Source organism: Hyperolius riggenbachi, chromosome 4 (genome assembly GCF_040937935.1).
Source record: "Hyperolius riggenbachi isolate aHypRig1 chromosome 4, aHypRig1.pri, whole genome shotgun sequence".
Classification (NCBI taxonomy): Eukaryota; Metazoa; Chordata; class Amphibia; order Anura; family Hyperoliidae; genus Hyperolius; species Hyperolius riggenbachi.
This window is the reverse complement of record NC_090649.1, coordinates 487635551-487657890: the sequence shown is the minus strand read 5'-3', so window position 1 is coordinate 487657890 and position 22340 is coordinate 487635551. Positions and strand designations below refer to the sequence as shown.

Genomic DNA, 22340 nt, shown 5'->3' with positions numbered 1-22340 from the left:
CCATGTCCATCCCTTAATGACCACCATGTATCCATCCTCTGATGGCTACTTCCAGCAGGATAATGCACCATGTCACAAAGCTCGAATCATTTCAAATTGGTTTCTTGAACATGACAAATTGACAATGAGGTCACTGTACTAAAATGGCCCCCACAGTCACCAGATCTCATCCCAATAGAGCATCTTTGGGATGTGATGGAACGGGAGCTTCATGCCCTGGATGTGCATCCCACAAATCTCCATCAACTGCAAGATGCTATCCTATCAATATGGGCCAACATTTCTAAAGAATGCTTTCTGCACCTTGTATCAATGCCACGTAGAATTAAGGCAGTTCTGAAGGTGAAAGGGGGTCAAACACCGTATTAGTATGGTGTTCCTAATAATCCTATGGTGAGTGTATATCTATTGTGTATTCTGGGATGGAACTGTATTGACATATTTTATCTTCATTTATTGGTATTCACTATGCATTTGCCTGCATTATTGTTTGGATAGTTGTGCTGTGAATTAACACATTGGGCATACCGTAATTCACAAAGCTTTTTCACCTGGTTTCCTCTTTTTTTCATCTTCTCTTTGTTGCATTTTTACGCTTCCAAAGAGCAAAAATATAAAATCATTAAAGCCGTAGGATTAGCCATACTATGCCAGGGGAAAAAACACACATATAAGTAGTTAAATACTTGATCTACTTACATAACACATGTATTGTACTGTCCACGTTTTTATTCCAGTGAATTTTATATATTAAATTAAGAGAATTCTGTTCCTGGTGGGAACCATGTCTTTTGCCCACAGTTTAGGCTAAATCCTGATGTCATTTCTGCCCTTAACTTTTCTTTTCTCCTCCAATCGCTGAGTCACCACAGCCTTGCTTGTAAACACAAGTGAGTAGAGGATTATGTTTCAGCTAGGCAGCAAGGCAGGAAAATAAAGGGAAGAGGTGGAATATATTATAGATAAAAATAACCCCCAACATGCAACTGAATGGCAATGGCTGTTAAAGGGCCAGTGCACCTAAGGTATGTGAGAACTCCAAATCATAACAGCAGAAAAAGTTTTGAATGCAGGATTAGAATCTTTATCACTTAATACACTCAGACCAGTTGCTTTTGAAATTTGCTTTTTATGGTGACAATGCCGCTTGAAGGTAAAACAAAGTAATATTGAAATGAAGTTGAAGGACCTCTGTCGCGAAAATCTTAACATTTAAAAAATATATGTAAACCTATACAATTAAGTACGTGTCTTCCAGAGTAAAATGATCCATAAATTGCTTGTCTCCTATGTTGCTGTCGCTTACAGTAGGTAGTAGAAATCTGACAGAACCAACAGGTTTTGGTCTAGCCCATAACCTCATGAGGGGGTTCACAGGGATTTTTTTTTATTTTGAAACTGCACTTAGTAAATGGCAGTTGCTTCATCCAACTGCCAAAAAATTGTACGGTGAGCAGGGAGACTGGTCAGCATCTTTGTATAAATCTTTTTCAGGGGAGTGTCTTTTATAAAGAATACAGGCCATGCTGAGAATCCCCTATAGAGAGATGGACTAGCCCAAAACCTGTCAGTAATGTCAGATTTCTACTACCTACTGTAAGTGACAGCAACATAGGAGAGAAGTAATTTATGGCTCATTTTACTCAGGAAGAAACATACTACTTATTTGTATATGTTTTAAATTTTAAGATTTTCGCACCAGTTCCTACTTAAAGAGAGTCTGAAGCGAGAATAAATCTCGCTTCAGACCTCATAAATAGCAGGGGCATGTGTGCCCCTGCTAAAACGCCGCTATAGCGCGGCTTAACGGGGGTCCCTTCACCCCCAAATCCCCCTCGATACACCGGGGGAGCGCTTCCTGGTTGGGGCAGGGCTAACCGCCGCAGCCCTGCCCCACGCGCGTCTGTCAGCGCGTATCTCCGCCTCTCCCCCGCCCCTCTCAGTCTTCCTTCACTGAGAGGGGCGGGGGAGAGGTGGCGATGCGCCGCTGACAGACGCGACTGGAGGCAGGGCTGCAGCTGTTAGCCCTGCCTCCAGGAAGAGACAGCCAGCGACCTTTTCACGACACACTTTTGCGGGGGGTGGGTTGGGGGTGAAGGGACCCCCGTTTAGCCGCGGGATAGCGGCGTTTTAGCAGGGGCACACGTGCCCCTGCTATTTATGAGCTCTGAAGCGAGATTTATTCTCGCTTCAGAGTCTCTTTAACCACCCTGGCGTTTGATTGTTTTGCGGCGCTTGGCCGTGGGTGGTTTTTTTTTTTTCACTTTTTTTTTGTTTGTTTTTTATCATGTAGCTAGCCTAGCGCTAGCTACATGATTCCCCCCTCCCTGCGGCATCCCTCCGATCGCCGGCGACTATCATAACCAACGGGAAATCCCGCTCTGAACGGTATTTCCTATTAGGGCTTCCCTCGTCACCATGGTGACTATCGGAATGACATCGACGGCAGGGGGAGTCCCGATCCACCCCTTAGTGCAGCCTGGCGATGATTGGCCAGGCTGCGCAATGGGTCTAATGGGGGGGGCCCTCTTTCGCGGCGCGGATCGGCGGCGATCAAGTGAAACACGCAGCTAGCAAAGTGCTAGCTGCGTGTTTTTAAAAAAAAAAATGTCAGACACACCAGGGGCTGAGCTCATCCATACTGCTAAGGTGGTTAATCGGGAACAACTTACTTTGAGTAATTATTTTGCTTGTAAATGTGCTGAAAGGTTATTTTTATGAAAAAGGTGATAAGACATTTATGAGAAGTTTTGTGAATCGAGCACATTGTCTTTTCCCAGGAAAACTCACCGGTAGCCAAGCCTGGTTCATGCTGCACATATGTGGGACCGCCTTGCCACAGATGCTCCCGGCAGAGAGAACCGCGCTCGCAAACAAAATATGGAACCAGCTACAAGAAATGGGTAGGAATATTTTATATCTCCCATCTTTTAGCCCAAGTCCAGGTTTTTCTTTTTTTTTTTTTTGTATTTCAAATTGCACAACAGAACACCAAATATACAACAATGAATTTGCTGAAATAGTGACTATTAATATTGCAGTGCATACAGTTCACAGTATATACAGGTAGTCCCCGGTTTACGAACGCCCGACTTACGAACGACCCGCCGATACGAACACCCGGCGCGATGACGTCACGCGCAGGGGACTACCTCTTCTGCGCCATTTTTAATGCAACGTAAGCGCAGCGGAAGGTAGATAAAGGACAACTCACCTGATTCTCGGCGGTAGAAGGTTCCCGTCATGCTGCCTGGAAGCTGTGCGGCTCGTCCTCTCGCTCCGTCCACTGTCCTCCTGGCGGCTTCTCATGCGTTGCATAATGACGCAATCAGGAAAAGCCCCCTAGTGGCGGCGCCTACTGATGCGTCATTATGCGACGCATGAGAAACCGCCAGGGGGACAATAGGCGGAGCGATAGGACGGGCCGTGCAGCTTCCGGGCAGCACGATGGGACCTTCTACCGCCGAGAATCAGGTGAGATGTCGTTTATCTACCTTCCGCAGCGCTTACTCTGCATTAAAAACAGGGGCAAAGGTGGCTGTCCCGACTTACGGACAGATTTAGGTTAAGAACGAGCCGACAGTCCCTATCTCTTAACTGAGGACTACCTGTAGTCATAAAGTGGTTAGCAAATTTATTTATTTATTTATTTTTTATTTTTTGAACAGTATCACTTTTTATTCTTAAAAACACAAGTCTTCCTGGTTGTGAATGTTAAGTATGGACCTAATTCAGACATCCAATTCACAAACGAGACTGCCTGACACGTTTCATGGTCAGAAGCTGCTTCCTCAGAGGTACACTATGTGCAGAAATATCAGGAATGAATCATGAAGTGCCTGGCAGCCCACAATCTGTGATACTGTGTTAAAAGCTATCCAGAGTTTGTGCTGTCCCAACATGGAAAGCGATGCACACTGACTAGGTGGTTCAGGTTTTTTTTCTCAATTTATTCCTACTCTCAATCCCCTCCCCAACTTTGTTCAGTAGCTAAAATGCGGATGTACCCTTCTATCGCCCCCCCCCCCCCCCCCAAACTCCCTTACATTCGCTTTCAGGGAATTATACAATCCAGCCCACGCAGCCCTGGGCCCCCCTAACAATCCCCCCCCCCCCCCCCCAGCAGATGATCTCACACAGGGCCCTTGAGCTGAGTAAAGCCCTGCGCCGTCCGACTTGTGCTCCCCCTCCAGGTCCCCCTCGCCCCCCTTTCCCCCAGATTTTTGCTGCGGAGTCCCGAAGGCGGGTTACTTCACTGAGGGACAGTGATGGAACAAGGGTACTGAGGACCGGGAAGGCTCTATCTGATCCAGAGCATTTCTTCTCCATCGTTTCAAAGGCCTTTTTTTTGTTGTTGTTAGCACCACTTCACATTTACTTTAAAATGACATCTACCCGTATTTTTCACACTATAAGACGCATCTAGGTTTTGAAGGCAAAAACCAAGGAGTAGAAAAAAATATTAAACCTGGTGTGTCCATGGTACAGGGGTGTCTTGTATATGTTTTCCACCCGGTTGTGTCCTCCTCCTGTCCCTCTTGTGTCGTCGTCCTCCTTGCCCCCCTTGGTGTCTGTGTCGTCGTCCTCCTTGCCCCCCTTGGTGTTGGTGTCATCCTCCTCCTTGACCCCCTTGGTGTCGTCGGCACCCTCCTTGGCCTCGTCGTCCTCCTTGTCCCCCTTTGTGTCGTCGTCGTCGTCCTCCACTTCCCCTTTGTCGGTCGTGTTTGTAATGACATGACTAGGAAGTGTCGGCAGTAGGGAGGAGTGAGCGAGAGAAGCAGCTGAACGCTGCAGGCCCCCTTGGTGTCATCGTCGGCCTCCTTGTGTCCCCCGTTGTGGTGCCGTCGGCCTCCTTGTGTCCCCCGTTGTGGTGCCGTCGGCCTCCTTGTGTCCCCCGTTGTGGTGCCGTCGGCCTTGATGTCGTCCTCCGCTCCCCCTGTGCCGATCGTGTGTGTAATGACATGACCAGGAAGTGCTGGCGGTAGGGGGAAGGAGTAAGTGAGCTTGAACGCTGCGGGCTCCCAGGATCGGGTGAGAGATGCACGTGGCTGCCGCCTATAATTTCATTTACACAGGGGCAGTGCAGGAGGACACCAGAGACAGTACAGGAGTCCCTGACAATGCGGCTGGTCGGCCGTTCCGTATAGGTGGGCGATAAGTCGGGGACTCCCTGTATTTGGACTAAAAGATGCAGGGACTCTTTCTTCCCATTCTAGGGGAGAAAAAGTGTCTTATAGTGTGAAAAATACAGTATATGCAGTTTAAGTAAAGCAAGGACAGTTGGAAGTATTCAGTATATGTAATTGCTTGGTTCTGTTGTAGGAGATGATTGTAGTGACAATTGCTGTGCGCTGTTTGTGTGAGTATTTGGAAAGGTCCAAAGAGTGGATGGCATAACGCGGTTTTAAGTCTGTCATTTTGTAAAATCGTTTAATTTACGTGAAATTTATACTTTTGTTTTATCGGCCAGGTGTTGAGATTAATGCAAGCCACTACAATGCTTTATTAAAAGTCTATCTTGAAAACGAACATAAATTCTCACCGACTGAGTTCCTTGCTGGCATGGAGATGGCACAAGTCAGTCCTAATCAGGTGGGTGATTACAAAGGTTTGTTATATTTATCAGATTTGTATTTTTTATTTTTCTGCATACCAGCAATCTAGGCCACATGTGTGGAACTCCAGGCCTGGAGGGCCAGATCCATGCCGGTATTTAGGATGGACTAAGAAAGAGAGGTATGTGTTGTACCTGATGGACCGCACCTTTCCTGATTCAGACCCATCAATTCATTTGAGCTGTGTCAAAAATGTGTGAGGACTTCGGCCCTCGAAGGATCGGATTGACGTCCCTGATTTAGATGATACCGAAGGGTATTGCTAAAAAGCCATAAAGACTGTTTAAGTTTCTGGCTCTCGGCCAGCTGATACTTAGAGTTGCTCTCTATTTGCCTGATGAAGCGGGAATTGTCCCACGAAATGCGTTGCACTGTTGAGTTTTTAATTCAAGTTTTTTTAACTAAACGTGTATATACCTGTGTCTTCTATGGGGATGTAAGTCCACCATTGACTCCCATTTTTATCATTTTAAGCCAATTGATGTTATTCTTTTGGCGCCTCTGTTCCACTTGTTCTTTAGTTTCTTTAACCTCCCTGGTGGTAAGCCCAACAGTGTCCGGGTAGCTGCTGCAGGGGATCGCATGGCCCCGGGAGGATTTTTTTAAAATAAAAATAGTTATGTGGTCAAGCTACCGTTTCGCTAGCTAACCATGTCCCCCAAGTGCCTCCGGTCCCCTCTGATCGCCGCTGATCACCTCCGGTATACGTACCCCCCAGGGATCCCGCGATGGCGCAGCCTCCCAATCAGCACCTGGCTTCGATATGGGGATCATCAGAACTGCGCATGACGTCATGAGCTTCGGCTCTTGCGGGATCGCGGACGGGTGAGTGTTGCCGGCGGCGATTGGGGGACTTGAGGGCCACAGTTAGCTAGCTTAGTGCTAGCTAACATAAAAAGAACACTTCTAATTTAAAAAAATCTATCCCGTGGACGCAGCCACCGCAACTGCAATGTCTGATGAAAGAACCAAGATGTCAAGATTTATTTTTTTCATTTACAATTTGTATTTTTCATAAGCCCATTAAGATTGCACCTGATGCTAAGTTGCTTAGCTCCCATAATGCTTTGCAATCTACCAAGAATTCTGACCAGTGTTGTAAGATCTGTAGCCATTATATTTACTGTATAAATCTGGAGAGTTGGATGGACAGCATAACACTTTGGCCGGGTTTACGCCTGGCCTTTGCGGTGTGATGCTCCGCCCCTGTTACATCATACCGCAACGCACAAAATGTCAATCATATGACCCTGCAGCAGAGAGCACCGACAGGGCCATGTACTTGGCCCCGCCCCTTGCCCAGTGACTTATTCCCTGCTGGTCAGGAAGTATGTCACTGGTATTCCCATCCCATGCGCCACACACAGGGCCGGTTCTCTCATGAAGCAAGCTGAAACATTTGCATCAGGCGCAGAGATTACAGGGGCAGCATGTTTGTACTGTGTTTACACTAACAGCATGCAGTCAGAGTAGGAGGAGGAGAGGAGAGGTGAAGAGGTCAACATTGGGGAAAAGCAGCTTGTTGTGCAGTGTGAGGAGTCTGACAGTGAGTGAGGAGGGGGGAGGCAGGAGAGCATCATTGGGGAAAAGCAGCTTGTTGTGCTGTGTGAGGAGTCTGGCAGTGAGTGAGGAGGGGGGAGGCAGGAGAGCAGCAGTGTTTCATTACACTTCCTCAGCATAAGGGAGGAGGTGGCACTGCTGTCCTGACTGAGGAGGAATGGAGTGGCTGAGCATGAGCAGTTTGTTTGTCACAGACTTACAGCCAGCCAGCATGCTATTGTATTGAGCTTCAGCACGTCAAGTGAGAACATTAAACGAAGCAGAGTGAAATGACTAAGGCAGGGCAATAATTCCAAATCGTGGGGGGAGGGGGGGGGGGGAGGGGTCTGCATCCTCACAAGTTAGCCTCAGGTAGCAAAAAGTCTAGAGCCGGCCCTGGCCGCACCGCCACCACCAACATGTTTAAAATTCCTGTGTCGCCCATTGACTTGAGCGTGCTGTTGACCCTTTTTTGACTCAACGACAACAGTTCAGGCACTCGCGTTTCCCTGCAGTAAAACAGGGTAATGTAATGCAGGTTTGCAAGGCAACAGTAAAAGGGGCCTTACGGTTTTAAAATCTATGGATAACAAAACTGAAAATGTCAAACAATATGAAAATCTGCTCCAGCAGTTAAAGTGGACCTGAACTCAGAACTTCCTCTCTTCTCTAAACGATACAAAACAGCATATTAACCTTTACAGAAAAACATTTCTTTGTTACAGCTGATACAAATTCTGCAATAAATCTGCAGTGTTTACTTCCTGCTTTCGTAGAAGCAGACATATTAACTTCCAGTGCTTTCAAATGGCTTTATCTGCCATCTCTGCCATAGGCAGTAATGTGACACAGGGGAGAGGTCAGATTACAACTTATTAGACACAAATGAGGGGGAATTAAACAGGCTAAACTCTCTAAATACACACGGGGGCATTTCTCTATGTATTTTAGTCTTGTGCAAGAGTTCAGGTCCACTTTAAAGCGGAATATAACCCTGCATTTCAACTTTGCTCTAAAACATTATTTACAGCATATTATATCCAAAAAGCATTTTTTTTACTAGACCAGCATTTGAAGGGTTAAACACAGAGGTTTTAAGTTCCATGCAGACGTTCAGATAGTTACATTCTATTTAGTTATATGTATATATTTAGAAATGTTACACACTCTTTGGCTGTCCTCCAGCTCCTTCTCAGTTAGAGAGATGAGTCACAATAGACACTTAGTTACATTTATGTAAACAAAAAGTATCTAACTCAAGTTCGGATGCGTCTGCAGAAATCTCCAGGGACTTTAAAGCCCTGTGTAACCCTTCCAATGCTGGTCTAGTAAAAAAAAAAAATGCTGGTTGCATATAATATACTGTAAATAATGTTTTAGAGCAAAGTTGAAATGCAGGGTTATATTCCGCTTTAAATAAAAGCAAACTGCTACTCAAGGCTGTGGAGTTGGAGTCGGAGCAATTTTGGGTAGTCTGAGTCGGTGATTTCATAAACCGAGTCTGAGTCGGATGATTTGTGTACAAAATCCACAGCCCTGGTAAATATTATAGTAAGGAGTCGGAGTACCCGGAGTCCGAGTTGGAGTCGGAGGTTTTATAAACTGAGGAGTCGGAAGATTTTTACAGACTCCACAGCCCTGCTGCTACTGACAGAGGACAATGTCCAGAGTCCAAGATTAACAGAATATGTAAAACATCAGCAAAGGTCTCTAAAAGCAAATGCAAGAGTTCAGTGTTTTCCCCAAACCCCATTAGATGAGCAATTCGCCCCACAATTCTGGGGAGCACCCTGCTTTCTTGGCTCTCTTATCAGATAGAGAGGAGGCGTGCCAGCCAGCTGAGCCGTGAATAATAATTATTAAAGAGAATCTGTATTGTTAAAATCGCACTAAAGTAAACATACCAGTGCGTTAGGGGACATCTCCTATTACCCTCTGTCACAATTTCGCCGTTCCCCGCCGCATTAAAAGTAGTCAAACACAGTTTTAAAAAGTTTGTTTATAAACAAACAAAATGGCCACCAAAACAGGAAGTAGGTTGATGTACAGTATGTCCACACATAGAAAATACATCCATACACAAGCAGGCTGTATACAGCTTTCCTTTTGAATCTCAAGAGATCATTTGTGTGTTTACCTTCTGTCCCCTGCAGCTCTCATCTACTGAATACTAGTGACAGGCTGATCGTTTCTTCCTGCAGACAGCTCTGTGCCAGTCTGTAATTCCTCACCATGTGTCAGCCAGCTCCTTTCACAGCCTAACAGAGGAGGATTTTTATCCAGCTCTCTTCTCTCACTGATAAGAGAGCAGAGACGCTGCTAGCGAATGTAAATAACACACACTCTGGAGTGTGCATAGAGGGGCCTGGAGAGGGGTGTGCACAACAGATCAGCAAGGAAGAGTTGGCAGCCTTCCAGACACAGGGCGACCAGTCCGACAGGGGAAAGATGCATTGATTTATTACAGAGACGGTGATAGTAGAAAGTGCTGAAGTAAGCAAGAGCATATTAGAATAGGTTTAGGAACTTGTAGGATGGTAGAAAAAAGGATGACGTTTTTGTTACAGAGTCTCTTTAAGAGGCAAGATCACGCATTCACAGCTCTTCAGTCCCAGAGTACAGTGGTGCTGACCCCTAGAGTTTGCTGCCTGAATTACCATCATGCAAACCTGAATAATTTAATTCAGGCAGCAAACTCTAGGGGGCAGCAGTGCTGCACTCTGATACAGCAGACAACCTTCTCACACTCTCTCTTATCTGCTGCTGCTGTCACACAGGCCTGGAGACCTGTGAATGTGTGATCCCGCCTCTTAAAGAACAAGCGACACCCATGCTAACCTAGAAATAAAAAAACACATATATAAGTAGATAAATACTACTTCTACTTACATAACAGATGTTTTGTGCTATCCACGTAATGATTCCTGTGAATTTTATAAAGGAAAAGCAGAAAATCCTATTCTAGGCAGTGACAATCTTGCCAAGCTAATGCTGACATCATATCCTCCCTGACTCTTGTTTTCCCTCCCTTCTCTTCCTCATTGTGTATTCATTAGCTGCCCTCATCTCAGAGTCTTTTTTGTATTTACACATCCAATCACTGAGTCACCTCAGCCTTGCTTGTAAACACAAGTGATCAGCTAGGCAGGGAAATAAAAGGAAGGAGGAATATATTATAGATAAAAATAACTCCCAGCATTCAAAAGAACTCCCAGAATTCAACTCTTTGGCACTGTTTGGCACTAGGGTCAGTGCTCCTAAAGTATCTATTAACTCCAAACCATAACAGCAAAAAAAGTTTTGAATGCAGGATTAGCATCTTTATCACTTAATACACTCAGACCAGTTGCTGTTGAAATTTGATTTTTGTTGTGACAATACCGCTTTAATTATTATTCACTGTTCTGCTGGCTGGCCTGCCTCCTCTGTATGTGCTGTTGTCATAAAATAAGTATTGCATGTTGTACGCCGTGCAAACTGCCAAAATGACGTAATGTATGCATGAAATAGGAGATAATGGCATGCACCAGTAAGAGCAATGCATGTCTTCAATTATTGTTGCAAGGGACGGGTAACACTCCCCCTTCCTGAGGCCTCCTTGGTGCTCTTCTTACAGCAATAAATGAAGACCTGTATTGCTCTTACTGGTGCCGGCCACTATTTCTTATTTAATGTTATTTCATATATATATGTGATGTCCAAAGCCAGAAGTGTGGCCAGTTCCCAAATTGTCTGGCCAATGTGGGAAGTGGCCAAAGTCAGATGTAAAAGAATGCATCCTACCTTGGCTTGTGAGGTTATAAAAACGTTTTCTTCTGAATGCGCGACCTGCAGGCCTAAGCCTAATACTAACCTTTACTTCTCCTCTGCCTAACACTAACCTCCCCTCTCCTCTGCCTAACACTAACCTCCTCTCTCCTCTGCCTAACACTAACCTCCTCTCTCCTCTGCCTAACACTAACCTCCTCTCTCCTCTACCTAACGCTAACCTCCACCTCTCCTCTGCCTAACACTAACCTCCCCTCTCCTCTGCCTAACACTAACCTCCTCTCTCCTCTGCCTAACACTAACCTCCTCTCTCCTCTGCCTAACACTAACCTCCTCTCTCCTCTACCTAACGCTAACCTCCACCTCTCCTCTGCCTAACACTAACCTCCCCTCTCCTCTGCCTAACACTAACCTCCTCTCTCCTTTGCCTAACACTAACCTCCTCTCTCCTCTGCCTAACACTAACCTCCTCTCTCCTCTGCCTAACACTAACCTCCTCTCTCCTCTACCTAACGCTAACCTCCCCTCTCCTCTGCCTAACACTAACCTCCTCTCTCCTCTGCCTAACGCTAACCTCCACCTCTCCTTTGCCTAACACTAACCTCTCCTCTCCTCTGCCTAACGCTAACCTCCACCTCTCCTCTGCCTAACACTAACCTCCTCTCTCCTCTGCCTAACACTAACCTCCCCTCCCCTCTCCTCTACCTAACGCTAACCTCCACCTCTCCTCTGCCTAACAATAACCTCCCCTCTCCTCTGCCTAACGCTAACCTCCACCTCTCCTCTGCCTAACGCTAACCTCCACCTCTCCTCTGCCTAACGCTAACCTCCACCTCTCCTCTGCCTAACGCTAACCTCCACCTCTCCTCTGCCTAACGCTAACCTCCACCTCTCCTCTGCCTAACGCTAACCTCCACCTCTCCTCTGCCTAACGCTAACCTCCACCTCTCCTCTGCCTAACGCTAACCTCCACCTCTCCTCTGCCTAACGCTAACCTCCACCTCTCCTCTGCCTAACGCTAACCTCCACCTCTCCTCTGCCTAACGCTAACCTCCACCTCTCCTCTGCCTAACGCTAACCTCCACCTCTCCTCTGCCTAACGCTAACCTCCCCTCTCCTCTGCCTAACGCTAACCTCCACCTCTCCTCTGCCTAACGCTAACCTCCACCTCTCCTCTGCCTAACGCTAACCTCCACCTCTCCTCTGCCTAACGCTAACCTCCCCTCTCCTCTGCCTAACGCTAACCTCCACCTCCCCTCTGCCTAACACTAACCTCTCCTCTGCCTAACGCTAACCTCTCCTCTCCTCTGCCTAACACTAACCTCCCCTCTCCTCTGCCTAACACTAACCTCCCCTCTCCTCTGCCTAACACTAACCTCCCCTCTCGTCTGCCTAACACTAACCTCCCCTCTCCTCTGCCTAACACTAACCTCCACCTCTCCTCTGCCTAACACTAACCTCTCCTCTGCCTAACACTAACCTCTCCTCTCCTCTGCCTAACACTAACCTCTTCTCTCCTCTGCCTAACACTAACCTCTTCTCTCCTCTGCCTAACACTAACCTCTCCTCTCCTCTGCCTAACACTAACCTCTCCTCTCCTTTGCCTAACACTAACCTCCCCTCTCCTCTGCCTGACACCAACCTCCCCTCTCCCGGACACTAACCTCCCCACCTCTCCCGATTCTGTCATATTCAAGTAAGTGACACGTCACCAGGCAAATAGTCTAATGGCAGCAAAGCCATTTTACACATTGTCTGGCCAGTGCCGGACTTTGGCCGGTGATGTTACAATTTAATTGGCCATTTTGAGAAATGGCTGGCCAGTTCCCGCTTTGGCTGTAACACATTCATCACAAAACGGAAATTCTCCATGTTCTTTCTAGTTAATAAGTATAGAGATACAGCAATAGAAATGTTCTTCTAACAATGTCATGTTTTTTTTCAGCATACTTATGAGGAACTGATTGCCGCGTATTGCAATGAAGGGGATATTGAAGGAGCAAGGTAGGTGTTTTAAGTTGTATAGTTTAGTGGTTGAGTTCGATTTACAAAATATGCATACAGCAGAATCTCTTTTTATATTAAACTCCAAGGGACCTTTCCAAGTAGTTTACCATATCAGGATTGGTCATATATTGTATATACATACATGCGCATGGTCTGAGCCTGGGGACATAGTTTACTATAGCAAGATTCTACTGTAAATAAATAAAAAAGGGTACCTGACCCAGGGCTGTGGTGTCAGTTGAGTCAGACCAATTTTTGGGTACCTGGAGTCGGAGCTTTCATAAACAGCGGAGTCGGGTGATTTTTGTACCGACTCCACAGCCCTGGTCTGACCCTGACATGAGCTAGACATTTTGTATTTACAGTCCTAATCCTGCTTTGAATTAGGATCAATGATTTACTTTTCAGACTTTGTGGAGTTGGATGTACAGTATAAAAAATGTTTTTGCTTGTTCTCAGTGTGCTTAAACTTCTGAAAACCATTCATAGAAGACTGTGATATGTAACAACAAAATATATACCGCATTTGCCGCCATATAAGATGCACCTAAGTTTAGTGGGCGATAACCAGGGGAAAAATATATACTGTATACACTCGCATATAAGCCGAGGTGCCCACTTTTTCCCCAGAAACCAGGAAACCGTGATTGACTCGTGCATAACCCTCCTTCCTACTATAGCCCCCTCCACAGCAGCCATATGTGCCTCCAGTACAAGTAATCCCCTCTCCCTGCAGCCAGATGTGCGCCAAGGATTATACAGCGGTGTCTCAAGATCCCACTAGTCATAAATGTGCGATACAGCGATTGCCACACAGGTAGAATCCCCGATCACTGCGCCGCTGACACGCTGCTTGCACGCTCCGCTCCACAAGCCCGGGGACACAGGTTGTCTTGAGCAGGGATGCTCTTAACATAGAATTTGGATGAAATTCGAATAGGGTTATTCGAATTTCATCCTAATTACAGCAGTTGTGCGGGTGGCCGAGGGGGCGTTAATCTTACCCATCAGGCGTCTTCTTCGCTTGTCCCTCGGCGCCTCCCACACTGCGTTCCATTCCGGCGTCACGTGACCATACACTGCCTCCTTCAACCCGGAAGCAGGAAGTGTATGTAATCACGTGACCACCGGATTGGAACGCAGCGTGGGAGGCGCCGAGGGACGAGCGAAAATACTCCTGATGGGTGAGATAAACCCCCCCTCGGCCACCCGCACAGCTGATGTAATTAGTAGGATGAAATTCGAATAACCCTATTTGAATTTCATCCGAATTCGAAGTTAAGTGCATCCCTGGTTTTGAGCAGCGCACTCTGCACACCATGTTGCAGGGGATGGAGGGTATGGACACAGCAGGGAGCCAGCTGGCAAGAGCAGGATCACTAGTGTACAATCCTTACACTCCTCTGCCAGTAACAAAACCTGCTCCACCATCCGTTATGCTCCACTGACTCACACATAAGCTGAGAAAGGTAACTGCTCAGCACATTTTTTGTGCTGAAAAAGTAGGCTTATATGCGAGTGTATAAGGTATATACAAAACCCGGTGCGTCCATGTTCCAGGAGCATCTTGTTGATGTTCTCCCCCAAATAATGTACCCAGTGGGTCCCCTTCTGTCACCAGTGTGTCACCATTCTGTCCACCCTCGACCCCTTTCCTTACCTAATCCAGCGGCTCCCGCAGGGATCGCAGACTTCTTCTCTTCTGCACAGCTCCCCCTAGTGACTGCTTCTGCTGATGACGCGGTCAACAGAAGCCATTACTAGAGGAGGAGTGTGGAAGTGAAAAGACGTCTGTGGGAGCCGCTGGATTAGGTAAGACCAGCACTACTCTAAGTACACCAGGGTTGGGGTAGTGGACACATACGTAATAGCAAATATATCGGTGCCGAGATGAACAATGTCCAAAAGTTCAGAAGTCAGGCAAACATCAAAAGTCAGCGCAGTGGACACATACGGCTAGGCACATGCAAGGAATACCAGATGTGGTGGCGGGTTGGCAGTTCGTATCGTTCGGAAGTTGGGGATTCCCTGCTTTCGCCGTGTATAAGAAACTGACTTTTCTCCCCATTTTTTGTCGAGAAAATGTGCGTCTTATGTAGTGGGAAATGCGGTAGAGCAAGAAACGTACAGTATGTAGGAAGACTTGTCATGTATGAGATGTTTGTAGCTTGGATCATTTGTGATCAGGGATGGTCAGGGAGATGTTTAGGAATGTACCTATTGAATCCCACCAAGGTAAAAGTGGTTCATTTTCAAGCTGCAAACATATTACATACAGAATTTGCAATCAACTTGGCATTATTTGCATCCTATTGACCATTCCTATTTGCAGTGTACTCCCCAGGCAGGGAGCAGGGTGGGGGTGCAGGATCGGTGCAACTCTGTTTACAGCATAGGAGGAGGAGGAGGAGATGAGCTGATGATAGCCGGGTGCTTACCAAAATTAGTTGGAGCACCTCGGCTAAAAGAGCCTGGGGACAACACTGCTTGTTAGTATCTATGGGAATATGTTTGCACTCTGTTCTAGACTTTTTGCTGCCTGAGGCAAACGTATTAGGATGTGCCTCCCACTTTCCCCACCCCCCAATTTGGAATGATTGCACAGCACCCGACAATTTAATTTGCTTCATTTTATGTTCTCGGTTAGCAAGGGAAGCATATGCAACAACTTGAGGCATGACATGCTGCAGTTCAACACAATAACACACTGGCTGGCTGTGAGTCTGTGACAAAAAAAACTGCTCAGCCAGTCGGCTGTCCTCCATCTCCTCACTTCTGCTGTGCAAGTCAAATGAAACACTGCTGCTATCCTGCCTCCCCCCTCCTCACTCACTGTCAGACTCCTCACACAGCACAACAAGCTGCTTTTCCCCAATGATGACCTCTTCACCTTGCTCTCCTCTCACTTCTCCTTCTACCATGACTGCATGCTGTAAGTGTAAACACAGTACAAACGTGCCGCCATTGTAATCTCTGCACCTGATGCAAATGTTTCACTTTGCATCATGAGAGAATCGGCCTTACAACTACTAAAAACATAAATCTTGTTTGTGTAGAATAAGTGTTAATTGAAGATGTTTTCTTTGCTTTGCAGCACAATTCTGGGATTTATGAAGAGCCAAAATTTCCCCATCACGGAGGTCGTGTTTAACTCCCTGATCACTGGACATGCAAGAGCCGGGTAGGTGCCTGCGCACTAATAAACTTACTGCATGGAGAACTATGACCACCACAAGGGATTTGAAAGAAAACAGCAGTGCAATGTGTATTACAAAAAGATTAACAGAATAACCAAGCAGCTCGGGGTGACCCCAAACCACTAGGAAAGTATAGACAAAAAGAGACCGAAAGCCCTCCTACTAAAAAGCAGTGTTTTTCTTATTAACCTGCTGAGCGGTCTGGACGAGCTCAGCTCGTCCAGTACCGCCGGAGCCTGCCGCTCAGGCCCTGCTGGGCCGATTTGGCTCAAATAAAAAGCAGCACACGCAGCCGGCACTTTGCCAGCCGCGTGTGCTGCCTGATCGCCGCCGCTCTGCGGCGATCCGCCGCGAGTAGCGGCGAAAGAGGGTCCCCCCAGCCGCCTGAGCCCAGCGTAGCCGGAACAAAAAGTTCCGGCCAGCGCTAAGGGCTGGATCGGAGGCGGCTGACGTCAGGACGTCGGTTGACGTCCATGACGTCACTCCTCTCGTCGCTATGGCGACGATGTAAGCGAAACAAGGAAGGCTGCTCATTGCGGCCTTCCTTGTTTTATTCTGGGCGCCGGAGGCGATCGGAAGAACGCCTCCGGAGCGTTCTCTAGTGGGCTTTCATGCAGCCAACTTTCAGTTGGCTGCATGAAATAGTTTTTTTTTTTTTTAATTAAAAAAAACCCCTCCCGCAGCCTCCCTGGCGATCTTAATAGAACGCCAGGGTGATTAAAGGGAAGGTTCAGGGACAATAAAAAAAATAAAAATCCAAATCCACTTACCTGGGGCTTCCTCCAGCCCGTGGCAGGAGGTGCCCTCGACGCCACTCCCGGTGATCACCGGTGGCCGACCCAACCTGGCCAGGTCGGGCTTCTTCTGCGCTTGTATCTGAGGGAAGGAAGTTCTGTTTAGCTGGCCATGTAGTCTGCGCTGAATTGAAAATCTCGGCATGTGTTGGACCATCAGACCTGTAGGCCATCTTGGATGAGAGCATTACTGTACACGGGAGTTTGCATGTGTCTTAGTGTGTTTGTGCTTGTTTTACAGTGATATGGAGAGCGCTGAGAACATCCTGTCTGTCATGCACGGGACAGGACTAAAGCCCGGGCGAAACACTTATCTTACATTGATTTGTGCCGTTGCCGAGAAAGGAGACATCGCAAACCTCCAGAAGGTAGGTTGTTGCTTTGTACATTGGTGACTCTTGGTCTTCCTTTCCTGGGGCGGTCTGCATGTGAGCCAGTTTCTTTGTAGCGTTTGATGGATTTTGAGACTGCACTTAAGGACACTTTCAAAGTTTTCCCAATTTTTTGGACTGACTGACCTTCGTTTCTTAAAGGAGTTATCAGGCGAAATTGAATAAAATGAGCGCTGCTTACCCGGCGCTTCCTCCAGCCCCAAGCTCCCAGCATGTCCCTCACACGCAGCCGTTCGCTCGCTCCCGATCCCCGGCGATGATGTCAGGCCGACCTCCAGGTTGGCCTGTACTACGCCTGCTCGAGCGGCGCTGTCAATCACCGCCACGTGGGCCGGAGCGTATTGTGCAGGCGCAAGAAAACTCTGAGTTAGGTGTCCAAACTTTTGGTACACACACCCACACACACCCCCACACACCCCCACACCCACACACCTACCTTTATCTCGCCTAGTACAATGGAGTTGTTCCCGGAATTGGTTTTAGCTCATACAGGTTCTGGAAGGGTGGGGGGGGGGGGGGGGAGAGATATTGCATGGTGAGCGTAATGGGGGAAATTTCAACACAGTAGGGTGTGTGCATTAAGCACCACGTGAAACCTGATATTTCTAGCCTTGCAAGTTTGGACTAATTGGCTTAATCAAGAGGTATTGCTCATACAAACCTGCAATTGCTTTCGCTTGCCAGAATATGCAGGGTCTTACAACAACTAATTACACCGCAAAATCTTGACCTGCAGGGATCAGTTTGCGCAACATGTAGCACATATTCAGGGGCGCCGCGAGGAGGGCCCCCCCATGAAACGAGGGGCAGCATAAACAGAGTCTCCAAGTCCTCTCATGGCTGAGACCCTGTAGCTGCACCTGGGGGGAGGGGCTGAGAAGTGAAGGCAGCCCCCCCCCCCCCCCCAAGCATGTCCAGTGCCAGGAAGAGCCGTCCGCACCTGCCTCCCAAAGGATGGGTACCTACCTTATTGCGCATTGCGTCCATGTGTGTCATTCACAATCTGCCAAATGAGCAAGACTTGCGAGCAACACAAGAAAGCGGAACGAAACAGGGGCCACCCCAAGCTGGGGGGTAAGGGAGAAAATGTCCGGAAGCCAAGAGCCGAGGCTGCCATACTACAGCGCCACCAGTAGCCGATTTGCTTTGAAGTTTCTTCTTATCTTCTTCACTTCTGATAACTGTGTGGATTAGAGGAATTCTGTGACCCCCTTCCTGATCACAGCACTCCATATAAGCTCCGAAGGAGAGACTGATACTTGGTTAAAGGGAACCAGAGATGAACATTTTACACAAAATAAAGATTTCAATGGATAGTTTGTAAAGAATAAATGCTCTACCTGATCATTTCGCCGCTCTGGTGTGCCTTTTTGAGGGGTTTTTTTTTATCCATTATTGCTCCAGGAAAAATCCAATATGGCCGCCGGCTCATATCCCTTCTGCTTCCGGGTTATGAGCTGTTCTGGATGTGCGGTCTAGGCTCTAGGAAACTATAGTCAAACATGGCTGCTGCTGCTGTGTACTTTCATTATTCTGGTATGCTGTGTGTTAGCCTGTAGGAAGTGTCTCTCGTAGGAATGAAACTGCACAGATGATGGTGGCTGCACACAGATCACAGATGAAATACTACAGCAGCCACACTTGTCTATTGTTTCAGAGCTTCTTCCTCGGCACTAGCAGCTCCTCCCAGGTTACCAGAGCTCTCTGTGATGCTGTGAGTATATAAAGCAGGAAAGCTGAGCCAGGAGGGGGCCGAACACGCTGAAACCAGTGCAGGAGATTTGGGCGCAGGAGATTTGGGTGCAGCCGGAGCCACCATAGGCCGTAATGGGAATTACAGCTATAGCAGGCACAGGGAGTAACTTCAGCGCTGTCAGACGGAGATGAAGTTACGTTTAAAACATATTAATTTGGCTTCCAGTGATTGCTGAAAACCGAATTATTTCATTCCCCACCATCCATGGCGGCCTGGAGGGGGAATACTATTAAACACGGCCCGGTGCAGAAGCAGTATCAGCCATATACCGGCTGAATCCTGCGCCCAAGTCTCCAGCGCCGTTATCTCTCGTACGCGGAGGGGGCAGGCTTGGGCTTGAAAAGACTTCACAGAAGACTGACTCAGCTATAATGATTCCGGGTCGAACCTAGACTGAATGCTTAGTCAGGGATTCTTATCAGAGCTGATAACAAGCAGGCTGAGCAGTGAAGAATGAAACAGAGCAGAGTAGGTGTTTTCTCTAATGTTCCCACTGATAAATTAGTAAATTACATGAGGGTGTGTCCTCTCTGGTTCACTTTAAGACTAGAAGAAGGAGAGCAAAGGATGATAGGACTATGACAGTCTGCTTGGATGGTTGGAATCAAATGACCCCGGTTGTGAAAACCTCTCTTGGTAAATGGCGGGATGGGTGCAGGGCTGTTTACATGAACAGGTTAATTGGGGGAAAAGTTAAGGTGCATACACACATCAGACCATAGTCTTTGGAAAATGAAAGATCACAGACCAATTTTACCCCACTCCATGTAGTATGAAAGCCATACTCTACACAAAAAAGGTAGGAGGCGCCCTTGAGGTGTATTCTACATTCGCTCTTTGTGTATAGTTACGCAAAAAGTTTGCCTACTTTGAGTCATCAACCAGGAGGCTTCACTTACTGCTATAATTAAAGTAGTTTATTGACATAGCACTTCCGTCAATGCGTTTCGTGGCACAAACCGCTTCCTCAGGCCCAGACATTTAGTGACAGTCTCAGCACACTAAATTGACCTGAGGAAGCGGTTTGTGCCGCGAAACGCGTTGTCGGAAGTGTTATGTCAATAAACTACTTAAATCATCGCCGTAAGTGAAGCCTCCTGGTTAAGTTTTAGAGGAAGGCAAACTTCTTGCATAACTATACACAGAGCGAATGTAGAATACACCTCAAGGGCGACTCCTATCTTTTTTTTTATTTCACAATTACTACCCCAACTCGTGGGGTCTCCACGACAGACTAAGGAGTGACGAAAGGAGCTGCGACCACCTGCTAAAAAGCTGGCTGATTGTGTAATGGTTAAGGGCTCTGCCTCTGACACAGGAGACCAGGGTTCGAATCTCGGCTCTGCCTTTTCAGTAAGCCAGCACTAATTCAGTAGGAGACCTTTGGCAAGTCTCCCTTACACTGCTACTGCCAATAGAGCGCGCCCTAGTGGCTGCTGCTCTACTCTGGCGCTTTGAGTCCGCAAGGAGAAAAGCGCAATATAAATGTTATTTGTCTTGTCTAAAAAGACCGAGTGGAGACGGGTTTTCTCCACACATTTGATCGAGTGGTTGCCTTTGTAGCAACCTACACTTGTGAGTATTATTACTCTATTACGTAAGCCATTTATCAAAAGATAATACACCATAAGGGCTCCCGGGGTCCCTGTGGTTTCTTTTTTTCTCCTGTATCTACTACAGTTTCCAGACATACTCTACACAGTCTATTCTATTGAGCTGAACTCCCCATCAGATACAAATCTTTGCAAGATGATGTACACACAGATGCTGTACACATTCAACAGATCAGTATCTGCAAAAGATCTGTTCCTGCAAAAGATCTGTTCCTGCAAAATGCATTCATAGTCTGATATCTGCAGATCCTCATACACATCTTGTTTAACAGACATTCATCTGCAGATCAGACAATCGTCTACAGATCTGAAGATCCATCCTGGTGGATCTGATCTGCAGATGAATGTCTGTTAAACAAGGTGTGTATGATGATCTGCAGATCTCATAGGAACAGATCTTTTGCAGATACTGATCTTTTGAATGTGTACAGCATCTGTGTGTGCACCAATTTGCAAAGATTTCTGTCTGATGGGGAGTGCAGCTCCATAGAATAGACTGTGTAGGTGTGGCTCTCATACTACATGGGAGGGGGTAAGATTTCTGTCTGATGGGGAGTGCAGCTCCATAGAATAGACTGTGTAGGTATGGCTCTCATACTACATGGAAGGGGGTAAGATTTCTGTCTGATAGGGAGTGCAGCTCCATAGAATAGACTGTGTAGGTGTGGCTCTCATACTACATGGAAGGGGGTAAGATTTCTGTCTGATGAGGAGTTCAGCTCCATAGAATAGACTGTGTAGGTATGGCTCTCATACTACATGGAAGGGGGTAAGATTTCTGTCTGATGTGGAGTGCAGCTCCATAGAATAGACTGTGTAGGTATGGCTCTCATACTACATGGAAGGGGGTAAGATTTCTGTCTGATGGGGAGTGCAACTCCATAGAATAGACTGTGTAGGTATGGCTCTCATACTACATGGAAGGGGGTAAGATTTCTGTCTGATAGGGAGTGCAGCTCCATAGAATAGACTGTGTAGGTGTGGCTCTCATACTACATGAAGGGGGTAAGATTTCTGTCTGATGAGTTCAGCTCCATAGAATAGACTGTGTAGGTATGGCTCTCATACTACATGGAAGGGGGTAAGATTTCTGTCTGATGGGGAGTGCAGCTCCATAGAATAGACTGTGTAGGTGTGGCTCTCATACTACATGGAAGGGGGTAAGATTTCTGTGTGATGGGGAGAGCAGCTCCATAGAATAGACTGTGTAGGTCTGGCTCTCATACTACATGGAAGGGGGTAAGATTTCTGTCTGATGGGGAGTGCAGCTCCATAGAATAGACTGTGTAGGTGTGGCTCTCATACTACATGAAGGGGGTAAGATTTCTGTCTGATGGGGAGTGCAGCTCCATAGAATAGACTGTGTAGGTATGGCTCTCATACTACATGGAAGGGGGTAAGATTTCTGTCTGATGGGGAGTGCAGCTCCATAGAATAGACTGTGTAGAGTATGGCTCTCAAACTACATGGAAGGGGGTAAAATTGGTCTGTGATCTTTCATTTTCCAGAGACTATGGTCTGATGTGTGTATGCACCCTTAGGCTTGGCAGAAAAGAAAACTTAAAGTAGACCTGAACTCCCAACTTCCTTTCTGCTCTAAAAGAGGAGCAACAGCATATCAAGCTTTAAAGAAAAACATTTTTGTCACGGTTGAGACAA

General features: G+C 47.0%; 1 protein-coding gene across 1 annotated transcript in view; it reads left to right on the top strand.

Moving 5' to 3' along the window:
- The window catches only part of LOC137504870 (leucine-rich PPR motif-containing protein, mitochondrial-like), a 92916-nt gene that overhangs the window by 20499 nt on the left and 50077 nt on the right, over nucleotides 1-22340 (top strand). Inside the window, exons 3-7 of the mRNA XM_068233465.1 lie at nucleotides 2781-2903; nucleotides 5471-5592; nucleotides 12868-12926; nucleotides 16024-16110; nucleotides 17162-17288. Of these exons, the coding sequence (XP_068089566.1) occupies nucleotides 2781-2903; nucleotides 5471-5592; nucleotides 12868-12926; nucleotides 16024-16110; nucleotides 17162-17288 (518 nt within the window). The remainder of the gene's footprint in view (nucleotides 1-2780; nucleotides 2904-5470; nucleotides 5593-12867; nucleotides 12927-16023; nucleotides 16111-17161; nucleotides 17289-22340) is intronic.